We start from the raw sequence: 12256 nt of genomic DNA on the forward strand, positions 1-12256 counted from the left end.
ACACACACACACACACACACACACACACACACACACACACACACACACACACACATATTAAAGCAATTGATGAAGTACATAAGAGATTCCTTTTTATTTCATTAAAAATTAATTTCTGCACATTAATTTAAAAAAAGGAAACATTGTTTTATCAGTTAAATAATCTATGTTTGACATTTAGGTTAACGGAAATAAATATAATAAATATATTTAAAATGTTTCTAAACAACTATTTGTTCTCATTTTTTATTGTTAGTTTTTAGGCTTAAATTATAATATAAATTATAATATAAATTTAATCCTAAACATGAGTTTTCTTATTTATAAATAATATACAAATATATTAAAATACATATTTAAACAGTTATTTTAGAAAAAAAATATTTGTCGCATATTTGCTTAATATATGAGCAATTTACATCATATAAAACATACAATTTTTATGGAAGATCAAATACGAATTCTTACGAATACAGTCTCTCTTACATAAATACAAAACATTTCGTAGCGTTTAAAACGTGAACTTTAATCATTACATTTGATGTTACGGAATATTCCAATGGTCAATAATAATGAAGTTTGCCAGAGCATCCCTTTGTGCAAGTTTCGGAGATAAAGAGCGCTCACAAAAATAGCAAGCGTATTGCGCTCAAAACGAGATCGCGATCATGAGTTCTGTTATTTAAAATGTTCGCCGTTGGTGGTCGCCATGGGGCAATTTAATTCATTCGTAATTAAAGCAAATATTGCCAGACCGATCATGTAAGAATTAACTCTTCCGTCTGACAGGTTCTCCAGCAGCTTCTTGACGCAATGGCAAACTGAGAGATTACAAGTTAATTAAACAAATCTATCGTCTGTTCAACGTAAAGTCAGCATATTCTCATTGCTGCGTATATCTCTTAATTCTGATCTTTGTTGTTACGTGTGATTTATGCTACGTGTACACACTTACACAGAGAATCACGTGACAAATGTATTGTCTATTTTTAGGAATCTCATTTAGAATATTTAGATCATTACTAATCTATCGATGTGTGAAAAAAAGCAGCAAGATTCAAGAGAATATTAATAAATTAATTTAAAATTGATTGTGAATATGAAATATCACATAAAATTTCACTTTCTCACTAATTTCATTGATTTAAGTAAATAACTTTTTTGTTTCAAGTAAGAAATACTATTTTAATGTAAAATAAATAAGAAATTTTATCTATAAAATTAAATTTAATACCGAAAATAAAAAGAAAGTTTTTGTCTGTTACATTCTACATCTTTCCATTATAACTTCTATATAAACTTTGATCATTTTTATAAGTTCCTTTAATGTATATTGTAAACTACATTTTCATAAAAAAAAAGAATTTTCAGAGCTTAATCCTTGCGAATATCAATAAATAAATTACATATATGCTTCGAGTCAGTAATAATAAAAAAATATGATGATTGCAATAAATAAATATAAATAAATAAATAATTTGTTGTCAGATTGGATTTTTACTACGTTGCGCAAGAGTTGCGTCACATATTTTATTACAAGCACATATTTACAACAGATATTCGTAACAGATAATTATTACTGCGACGCGAGGTGCATTCGTATGATATATGGAATAACGGACTAGTGACTTAGCGACTCCTCAATTGCGAGCAGTACAGTAAGTGGGGAAGGATTTTCGGATTGCGCCTACTCGCGCGATTGTGTTCCCGCTCGCGAGGAAGGTAATATTTAAAGCGTCGTGACAAGCGGCACCGATCGATACGTTGATCTATCGTCATCAACGAGTGACGCCGTGACGGTCTAAGGGAGTTAAACGGTCTACCGGCGTTTCTGTACCACCCACGATTGACAGTCGCAGATTAGGCTTCTTCGTAACCGACTTGACTGCTGTAGCTACTTCTGGTTCTGGAAATTTTTCAGGCGCATCTCCACTGCACCATGGTTAGCCGTATCTCCACCATTTCTCTTTCTATAGGTCAGTTTTGTATTCAGAATATTTTCAACGATTTCTAATGTCTTAAAAGTAACGCAATCGAAAAGTTTTCATCGCAAGCTAAATAAATATTGTGCACTTCGAATTAATTTCTTAAGATCGGAAATTAAAATTTAATTGTGAACTTTTTCCTATAATGCTAAAGAGAGATTAATCGTTTTAACGATTAAGAATTGAGATTAAACGTTTTAACGATTCCAGTGAGACTTCAGTGGAACGCGCTTCAATGCAACACGATTATGGGACGGGAGTTGAAATCTATTCTCCATTCATTTTCTCGTTTGACACGAATTTATGAGATATCTTTGGGTTTTGCCAACTGATTTAAATCTGGTTCTTTAAAATTGGTGCGACCGTTACATTTTTATTTTGTCGCTTCCGCTTGGCGCCAAGTTTTCGATTTGCTTTTTTACACGAGCAAAAAAATAAATACCAAGGAAATCTAAATAATAAATTTTTCAAGTTAAAAAATCTTTTTTAACTTTTCTCATTATCATCACATAATCTAACACACATATCGAAATCTTATTACATACTCTAAATGATTGACTTACTGTTTATACACAGTTATTACAATATTTTCATTTCCAAAGCTTGTTTCAAAATATTCCATTGCGTTTGAGTCATAAGTCATTCAAAATAAAATATTGCAAACCATAATGTCATTGCGGCATCAATTCCGCTGAAATGACAAAAAGCAATTACTTCTCTGCTTATTACTGTAACTTGCCACTTTATGTGTAATCATTCGATTAAAATCCGGCAAAGTTCTTTATCGGATGTACGTGCCACTTAATCTTATGTCGCTTCACAGCAAATGACATCAAAATCATTTTGGTGTTAAAATGATATTTTTATTGCCACAACGACATCAAAATGACGACATAAGCAGAATTGATATTAATTTGCATTGTATATTTACGCAAGTTTTCGAGAGAAAAACGCTAAGATATTTTTCTGAAGATAGTTTAATTAACTATGACAAATTGTCATTGCATTTTACAAACAATTGTTTCTCGCGGAAAACAATAGTAGAAGAATTTGCGTACCACTCATTCCACAATTATTGTATCTGTAAGATAATTGAATTTCAAGAACTGGGCAAAAAAATTCAGTCCACAATAGCTAGCTTTTACGTCAACGTGGCGCAACATACTGATTTACGTTTGCATCGAAACAATCGGAAAATAACACTACTTGCACGAGAACGACGAATACGTGCAGTTCAGAAAAAATATGGATGATAAAATAAAGATAAGTCCTACTCATCTTTAGATAGTAACTTCGCTCGAAAACGTTTCATATTTTCATGTCTTTATCCGAAAAGCTCTTTAACAAATAGAATCAGCATTAGAACGACATTCAAGAATAATCATACTACGTTATTTACTTACGACTCTAACATTAATCTAAGCAACTTGTCAATCAGAATTTTACGATGACAACAAAGCGTGGAAATTTTCTTTCTAACAAACTTAAGAAATGTTTGAGCAATGACACAATGCATATCTTGTTCGTGACATATATAACTGTTCTTGATGTAACAGAATGAACGTGTTGATTCAACAGAATGAACTCGTTCGTTACACTTTTGACATTACGCAGCAGCGTTCTTTTTCTCGTTTGCAATATTGAGATATTCTTCTTGATATGATTATTATACGCGGAAAGAACATATTTTATTGAAAAATTTAAAAATTTACCTAGGAATATAAAAATAATTTTATAAATAATTAGTGGATGCTCAAATAATGAACAATGCAAAAAAATTTTGACAATTCAAAAATTCTAACAATTAATACGAACGTCCAATAATTACTTTTATATAGTCAACAAAAATAAAAATAGTTTTATGTGTGTGGTTCTAAGAATAAATCAAATGTCAATAAATTGTCTACATGCACCTCTGCGATCTAACAAAATTATATCCAGGTCGGTATTTAGTTAAATTTTTAGCAAAATCGTTTTTTTCATGTATAATTCCGGAGAAAGAAAGAGAGAAAGAGCGAAGGAAAAGAAGAGAGGAAGAGAGAAACTTGACAAACTCATTCGTCACGATATTACGATACACAATATATTTCTTCTTTGATCGAAATACTCCTATACGCAATTAATTTCAGAAGGCTTTAATTAGCTCATTTTGTGCATATTTAACATTAATTATCGGTATTACTGCATTAATTAGTAAATCAGAAGCAAGCCACCATAATTCTGTTAGTCCGCGTAAATCTTATTATCTTCTCCCCCTATTCCAAGTTAATATCTCCACATATACACGCGCCTAGATGATATTGTTTATAATAGTTTGATAGGAAAATAACTGAATAATGAAAGGAAACCGCCGTTATGCATTTTGCAGTCAATCGCGGTGATGCAGAATTTTTCGAAGATTACAGATTATCATACATTATATTAATTTATAAAAATGTTTTTTTATTACTTTGGGCTAAAATTTTTTTATACACTTTTAGATACTGCAAGTCAGATTTCAGCAAGAAATTTCAGTAAGAAATTCTTATCAATATTGAGTTCAATTAATGAAGACAATAATAAGTACAAGCACTTGTGTCATAATTATTAACGTCTATTTATTTACTTAACTCCAATCAGTGTGACAAAAAGTTCGATACACTAATTTCAATAATACTTCAATGTTTCTTCGCGAGATGGCATAGTGAAAATACGCATCTTTATCACAAGAGATACGGCTAAGGCTAAATGAATCACGTCGACGTTATAAAATGCGCAATTGTTTTAATTCCATAAATTTGTGTAAAGATGTATGGAAAATTTGGGCGCGCGTAATCAGTTTATACGTACATGACATATCGTAAAATTTTGCGGCTCTATCAAAGAAACGAAATGTAAATGATAATTATTTTCTGTTCGGATCTTGCGTGTTTTCACATAAATTTATACGTGAATGCGATATAGTTTGAATTATGTTTATAGCGTAAACTACAGATATTTCAGACATTTTTATGACGTAAAAAAATTTTAGAAAATTAATATTAAGATTAGAAACAGGACCGCTTATATGAATACATCGTAATTAAAAAGTACCTACTATTTCAAAATTAGATGTTGGAACGATACGTCTGTGTATATGTATTTCTAAATAAATTTATCTCAGATATAAGACGCTGATTACTTTCGTACTTACAACAATTAAACTGAAATAAAATATTATTATTTAGGCATGATCTTAGATGGTGTATCCAATTTTAGATATTTTGCATTGTTATAAGTATCGTTGTTATCAGAGAAAATTTCTCTCAATGAATAAAATCATTTTGGCTTTTTAGAGAAGGAGACTAAGGATCATGGGATCAAGGAAGGTACCGCAGATTTTGAGAAAGCTATGGAAATATGCGGTAAGTCATTGTGAAAGAGTATTTTATTGTAAAATAATACATAACTAAAAAAAATATTAGAAATACATAAATAATAATATTATAAATAATATAAATAATAATCACGCAATTTTCAAGATTCTTATTAAAATTTACTATAATCATTTAGGTAATGGAAGATACCAATATACTTTCCTACTGGTTTGTGGCGTGATGTTCATCTGCGTCGGCTGTCAATTTGGGGCGAGCGCATATATCCTACCGTCAGCTGAATGTGATTTAAACATGAAATCCGAAGAGAAAGGGCTGTTAAATGTCGCCTTTCTTGCAGGTAAATTTTTTTAACACATTTCACGTGTCCTTTAGATGATCCATTCAAATTTTTGTGTTAATTTGACACAAGATGAATATGTTAGAAAGTAACATAAAAATATTATGCAAAAAAATTAATACAAAAAGTGTAACACTGACAGTCATTTTTGTCATTTTCGTTATATAAATTCTTAAAAGATCACTTTTTTTTGAGTTGTATGATAATTTTGACGATTTTTGATGAAGTTCACTTTCAATGAGATTGATAATGGTACGTTAATGTTTACCTGACTGACAGTGATAATTTGAAAATCACATTTTCTGAATCGTGTTATTTCTGAAATAAGAGAACGATACAGATATATTATTTAATGGAATTACACATGTTCAATCGCTTCAGGCTCTGTGTTCAGCGCACTTTTCTGGGGAGTCTTCGCAGGTGCTTATGGAAGAAGAAATATTTTGCTGATAACTCTTTTCGGCGATAGTATCGTTACGCTGATCACAAGTTTCTTGCAAAATTTTGAGCTGCTACTAGCATTCAGAGTTATAAGCGGATTCTTGTAAGTATAATAACGGCAAATGTAGCATATTTTAATCGTGCTTTCATATGATATTTTTTTTTGTTACTTTTAGAATGGGCGGACCCGGTTCCTTGATATATATGTATCTCGGCGAGTCCCACGCGGAAAAATACAGAGCAAAGAGCATCTGTTACTTAGGTTTTTTCTTCACTCTCGCTTGGTTAATATTACCTGGTAATAATTCTTTTCTTTAAATTATCAATAAAGAAGAACCTAGAATTGCTTTCTTTAAAAATATTCTCTATTTATATAAACAATTAAATGTATCACAATAACAGAATACAGGAAAACCAATATGAACTTATGGATTTATTCATTCAGGTTTAGCATGGATAATAATACCATTGCCGATATCCTTCAATTTTTACGGTATTCAGTATAATTCTTGGAGATTATTCCTTGGCGCTATCAGCATACCAACTTTTATTATTGCCGTAATAACTTTAACGTATCCGGAAAGTCCGAAATTTCTGGTGTCGCAAGGCAAGACTGACGAAGCTCTCACGATTCTTCAAACAATTTATGCGGTGAATACAGGACGTGATAAGAATGAGTTTCCGGTAAGTTTTATTAGGGAAAAATAATTTTTATTTTTCAAAATAGTATTATCAACTACTGATGACGTCATGTACTTTTACTAGGTGAAGGAACTTCTCTCCGATGCCATGTTCGAAGTAGAAAAGGACAAGGAGCCATTGTCTTCCTCAGACATGCTGATGAAATTGTTGAAAAATATTTGGTGGCAATTGCGCACAACTGTAACGCCACCTATCTTAAAGTACGCTTCTCTCTTGTGGATAATTTATTTCACGAATATGTTTGGGTGAGTATTTTTAATTTTCTAATCTTTGAAACAGTCGTATCTTTAATATATTCTCTTTAAAAAGCACTTAAAGAGAGAATTATGCAATTTTGTATAAAATATTATCAATGAAAAGAGAATTTCTATCCCAACAAACAAGCTAATATTATTTATCATTATTTTAATGTAAATTAACATTATATAAAGACGTTACTTGAAATGACAACAAATAATGTCAACCTGTTGCTATTAAACATTCTCTTCTTATTTTTTATATTGTTAGTTTTGGAACAAAGTTATAATCAAGAATTTAACTGTTATATAAATGAAGTATTACTTAATAAAAAATATTATATATGTATTGTTTCATTCTATCATTGTCATCGGTCATTTGTATAGATACTACGCTTTTAATCTCTGGCAACCGGAATTGTTCAATCGCTTCGAGAAATATCATCAATCGCATCCGAATGTATCCGTGACGGTTTGCGAACTAATACATGAGTCGCAGACGTTAAATCACACTGTTCCAGAGGAATCGTTCCCGCTTTTAACAAATAAAAGCACTACAGAATGCAAACCGCACATAGATGAACGGGTGTTCATTAATTCTCTGATAATCAACGCCGTTTCCTTGTTTGGCAATGTCGCCTCTGGATATCTAGCAAATAGAGTTAGTCGCCGAACAATGCCAGGTAAGAATTATCTTTAATGTGAACAGAGGAGAGAGTATTATTTTTTTAAATAATACTATAGTGTCGTTTAGTAAATTAGCATTATCTACAATTTTTTTCTCTTTATCTTTTTTTAACGAGAATAAGATTCCGACGTTTCTTTTCTCTTTAGTGACCACATTGATGGTAGCTGCCATCGCTAGCTTCGGCATGTACTTTGTGAGATCCTCGCTGCAGATCCTTATAACTGCCTGCGTGTTCACTCTGATGGCAGCCACGACGAATTTCGTGATTACCAGCGTTGCGGTCGACATCTTTCCTACGCACGTGTCCGCCGCCGCGGTGTCCATGATGGTATGCTTGGGAAGGTTCGGCGCGGTAACGAGTAATCTCGCATTCGGCATGTTGCTGGATCTCAGCTGCGAGATCCCTATATTCCTGGTAGTTGGTATCACTACATGTAAGTATAACGAAATGTCCATCTCAAAAAATATTTATGACGACATCATAACATAAAATCAATATTGTTCAAAGGACCGATTTTATGTTAATTTTTTATGTTGGAATTTACTGAACAGCTTTCCTAAAACTTGGATCTAACGGATAAAATAACTTAGTGATGTTCAAGTAAAAAATAAAAAATCCACGATAAAAAAAATGAATAATTGATTGTTTTCAGTTGGCGGATTATTATGTTTCCTGATACCAAGTAAGGAAAAGAAATAAATGTCGAGGAAGAAACAGGCATGTTAGGAAGAGAACAATCTGAAGTATTTCGAATGAAGTGATTCGTGTTAGAGTTATGGCACTCAAAAAACGTTAATTAAGCAGTAAAAATGCAATAAAACATAAGCAATAAGCAAATCAATATTTTTTATTTGCTGTTGCTTATGTTATTGCCTTATACGGTTTCTGTGATTAACTGATTCACTGTTTACGATTTACTGTTTACGTTTTACTACCTTACGTTTTCCTGTGTATCATCGTTATTATTTTTTTTACCAAATTTATGCGATTTGCGAAGTTTGGAATACGAAAGAGCGCCTACTGTAAATAAGCATCTGATGATAAGTTCTTGCACAAAAATCCATGCGCTTAGCTTTCATAATCGTGTCACGCATCAAAACGTTCAGTGATATTAGCATAATTTATTTTCAACTAACTTATTCTGAGAAAAAGTGTAAATTTATCGATATTTGTTTAATTACTAATTAAATGACAAGCCGTCCTTTATCAGTTATTAATTTTATCAGCTCGTCAATGACGATCTAATTTCACTGATCGACGATACACATTCCATATCATTTATTACTATCTAAACGTTTATCGATTAAGTCATTTGTAAATAATTATTTTAATATTTATTAATTGTATAATGCGTGTAGTATGTAGATAATATATTTAAGTTAATTGCCACGTATTTCGTCATGTGGCAGATGTAACGAGCGATTCTTCGCGATAATGTATAAGAATAGAAATAAAATGTATGACAGAGAGAAAAGGTATTTTAATTATCATGTACAAAAAAGTAGGAACCAATCATTATCTGAAATATCTTATGTCAAACAGGGACAAACTAATGCACTGCAATTACGCACTAATCATCGTGCAACAAATGAAAGATACTTATCTATCAGTTTCTAAACGAGTCGAGTTAAGTATCGTTTCTTGGTAAGCTCCGCAGGAGTTTTAATGACTCAATATTTATGGTGCACCTATCGTGCATTAAAATCGCGTCCGTTCCTCGTATATTACTAATAGATAATATTAGAGGCAATATAGAAGTTTCTAGGAATCTATTATCGTCACGTTTTGTCAATATTAAATTATTTTTTTAATATTAAATTATTTTAACATCGTCGTTAAAAAAAATTTTTTTTCAATTTTTTTCTAAAAATTTTCTTATGGCAAAATTATCAAGTTAAATTTTTCTTGCAAAAATGTTGTTTGATTTATTTTTCCGCTGGAAAAAAATTAAAATAAACTTACAGCGTAGTCGTTGTATACATAATATCACTAATAGACACATAACGTAATATGTTAATAATGAGATTATTATTAAAAAGATTGAGTCGTTATTATTAAAGAGATATAAAGCAGGATGTTGGTGATATTGGTGATTGATGATTAATAACACGTGGGATACAAATCTGCAATTTCGTATATTTGTTTTATTTCTTTTTCGTAAAAATGAGTGGAGAGAACTTCCTTGATCTTCGATATACGATCACGTTCGCTCAGTAAGCGTGTTATCTCGTTTCAGAATCGAATACAATAATATATTGAAAATAATATTATAAGTTCTCGGGAGTTACCTAATAATATCGTTATTTCGTTACGCTATTCGCACTTACTCTCGGTACCTGTTTTCTTTATTATTATTCGTCGTTTATTATTACTACCATTCGTTATTATTGTTATCGTCGTCGCCGACGTAATACATAATATATACATAGTATGTATAATATATATATGCGTATGCGCGTGCGTACACATCTTATGTACAATATATACAGCAACGTTTGTTTTATCTCGATTTTTCGTTGTGCACTCCTTCCGCATCGATGTATTATATATACTTTTTTGTTGCGTATATTTTATTGCGCGTGATTCGAAAATGAGAAATCGCGATGCCTGATCGAAAGCTCTTTCATCCGTGAATGTCATCGGTGAATATCAAAGCGAACAATGGTCTGTGCTCGTTGCTTAATTCCAAATTCGAAAGTCAAATAAAAAAATGAACGTCAATATTTGCCATATCGACCAATTTCGAAACTGTTGTTACAGCAAACGATTAATAAAATTATGTCCTAAAAAATAAAATATATTGTATAATTACTGTTTAAAGAGTTTATATTCCAATATTAATTATTAATATTTAAAGATTTTATATTTTTCTTATTTTCATATCCAGACTAGTAATTTTAAAATACCATTATTATAGAAACTATTGAGAATTTTTCTCAATCAAATAGAAATGCAAGCAATTAGAAATGTTATTTCTTAGGTCATTTTTTCTTTGAGTTTCCAAATTCGTCGACGAGTTTGATAAAAATCGATCGATCTTTAAAGAGACGATCACATTCGATAAATCATTTGCGATGACAAAGAATAAATTTTTTATCAATTTCGCAAGGTTACGATTTGAAACGCATTCGCAATTGGGAAAAATCTAAGTTGTCCGTATTATAAAGCGTGTCTCTCTACTTCCCGACTACTATTTGAACTTTTAAAAAGCACAGTATCTCGTGGTAAGGCACTATTCGTTTATTCGTTACATTCTAACGGGCTTAAAGTATACCCCTAGAATGTAGGACACGGCAGGAATCATCGAAATTCATTTATAGATTTATAAATTCAAAATCTTTTCTCTCTTGTTCTTTTTACTCAAAGTTCAGTCCATTTGGTGTATATTGTTAATTTCGAATGAAAAGGAGACAAGATCAATGAATTTGGAAAGAGGAAAGATACGTATGAACCGAAGGTTTCCTCTTACTTTTCTTTCTTTTCCAAAAATACAGAAATATCGTAATACCGATGCCGATGAAGCGCTTACAGTACTTATCTGTAATAGTAGTATTTACGGATACGCGTGATAACCGCTAATTGTCTCTCGTTCTAAACACTAATTAAATGTAAACAGTGAACGGCTATACAAAGGCACTATGTGTCACAGACGTAGGGTCCTTATAGGGAAATCAGCTGCCTTCATTCATTCATTTGCGCAATTTTATCTTTGATTCGACATTCCATTTTACCTCCATCTACGAATATTTCTCGTGAAACTCCCCCCCCCTCCCCTCTCCTCTCCCTCGGCAACCTCATTCTATTTTATTGTCACGTATTTTTTTTTCTCTTCGCACGAAGAAATTTTGAAATCAAATTCTGATCTTAATGATAAACCGTCAATTAAGTAAGACTCGAAGGCATCTAATCTCGCTAACGAGGAACTATCGTATTGCATGTTGTGTGTCTATGGTTTAAAGATTATTTAAACCTAGCCCATAGACACGTGGAGTGGTCGGTCGGCCGATAGCAGTTATGAATTAGTAAACGCTAGCAAACGGCTCTAATTGTCGTTCGATCGTTAACATTAATGTTATTACTCTCTCGTTATTACTACTACTAGATAATAGCACGTCGCGTCGCCCGAGAGAAACGGTAACTCGTCGAACAAGTGGCCGGCTCTTTTATTGGCGAAAGCCAATCGTTCCGTTTGAGATAAATCTCACAACGAATAGGCGTAAGAATAAATTATTCTTAATCAAAAAGCTCAGTCTTGCTTGACGCGCTTCAGAAAAACAGTCATTTGCCGATGTAACAATCTCTCTCATTACGCGCGCGTGAAATATTAAAATTGATATTAATCTGTATTACATACAGATTAACTTTTATGTTAAAGAAAACATCGGATGAAAAATGTGTTAAAAAATTATTAGTAAAATATATAATTTGGAAATAAAAAAGTACACACACACACACACACACACACACACACACACACACACACACACACACGCACGCACGCACGCACGCA

The 12256-nt window shown here is 31.9% G+C and overlaps 1 protein-coding gene across 1 annotated transcript; it reads left to right on the top strand.

Annotated features, from left to right (window-relative positions):
* The first annotated feature begins 1939 nt into the window (after positions 1 to 1939).
* Positions 1940 to 8445, top strand: LOC105621492 (synaptic vesicle glycoprotein 2B-like). Its single transcript, XM_012202959.1, has 10 exons — positions 1940 to 1976; positions 5300 to 5368; positions 5517 to 5678; positions 6060 to 6222; positions 6296 to 6417; positions 6565 to 6803; positions 6885 to 7066; positions 7445 to 7740; positions 7892 to 8179; positions 8399 to 8445. Exons 1-10 carry the CDS (start codon positions 1940 to 1942, stop codon positions 8443 to 8445), a joined length of 1605 nt encoding a protein of 534 aa, XP_012058349.1.
* The last annotated feature ends 3811 nt before the right edge of the window (positions 8446 to 12256 follow it).

This window comes from Atta cephalotes (genome assembly GCF_000143395.1).
Source record: "Atta cephalotes unplaced genomic scaffold scaffold00034, whole genome shotgun sequence".
Classification (NCBI taxonomy): domain Eukaryota; kingdom Metazoa; phylum Arthropoda; class Insecta; order Hymenoptera; family Formicidae; genus Atta; species Atta cephalotes.

What these genes read in the sequence shown, in the direction of transcription:
- LOC105621492 (XM_012202959.1), top strand. Translation starts at nt 1,940, where the DNA reads ATGGTTAGCCGTATCTCCACCATTTCTCTTTCTATAG. An exon ending in CACCATTTCTCTTTCTATAG is followed by an intron (nt 1,977 to 5,299) that starts GTCAGTTTTGTA and finishes TTGGCTTTTTAG; the next exon opens with AGAAGGAGACTAAGGATCAT. An exon ending in GGTAGTTGGTATCACTACAT is followed by an intron (nt 8,180 to 8,398) that starts GTAAGTATAACG and finishes GATTGTTTTCAG; the next exon opens with TTGGCGGATTATTATGTTTC.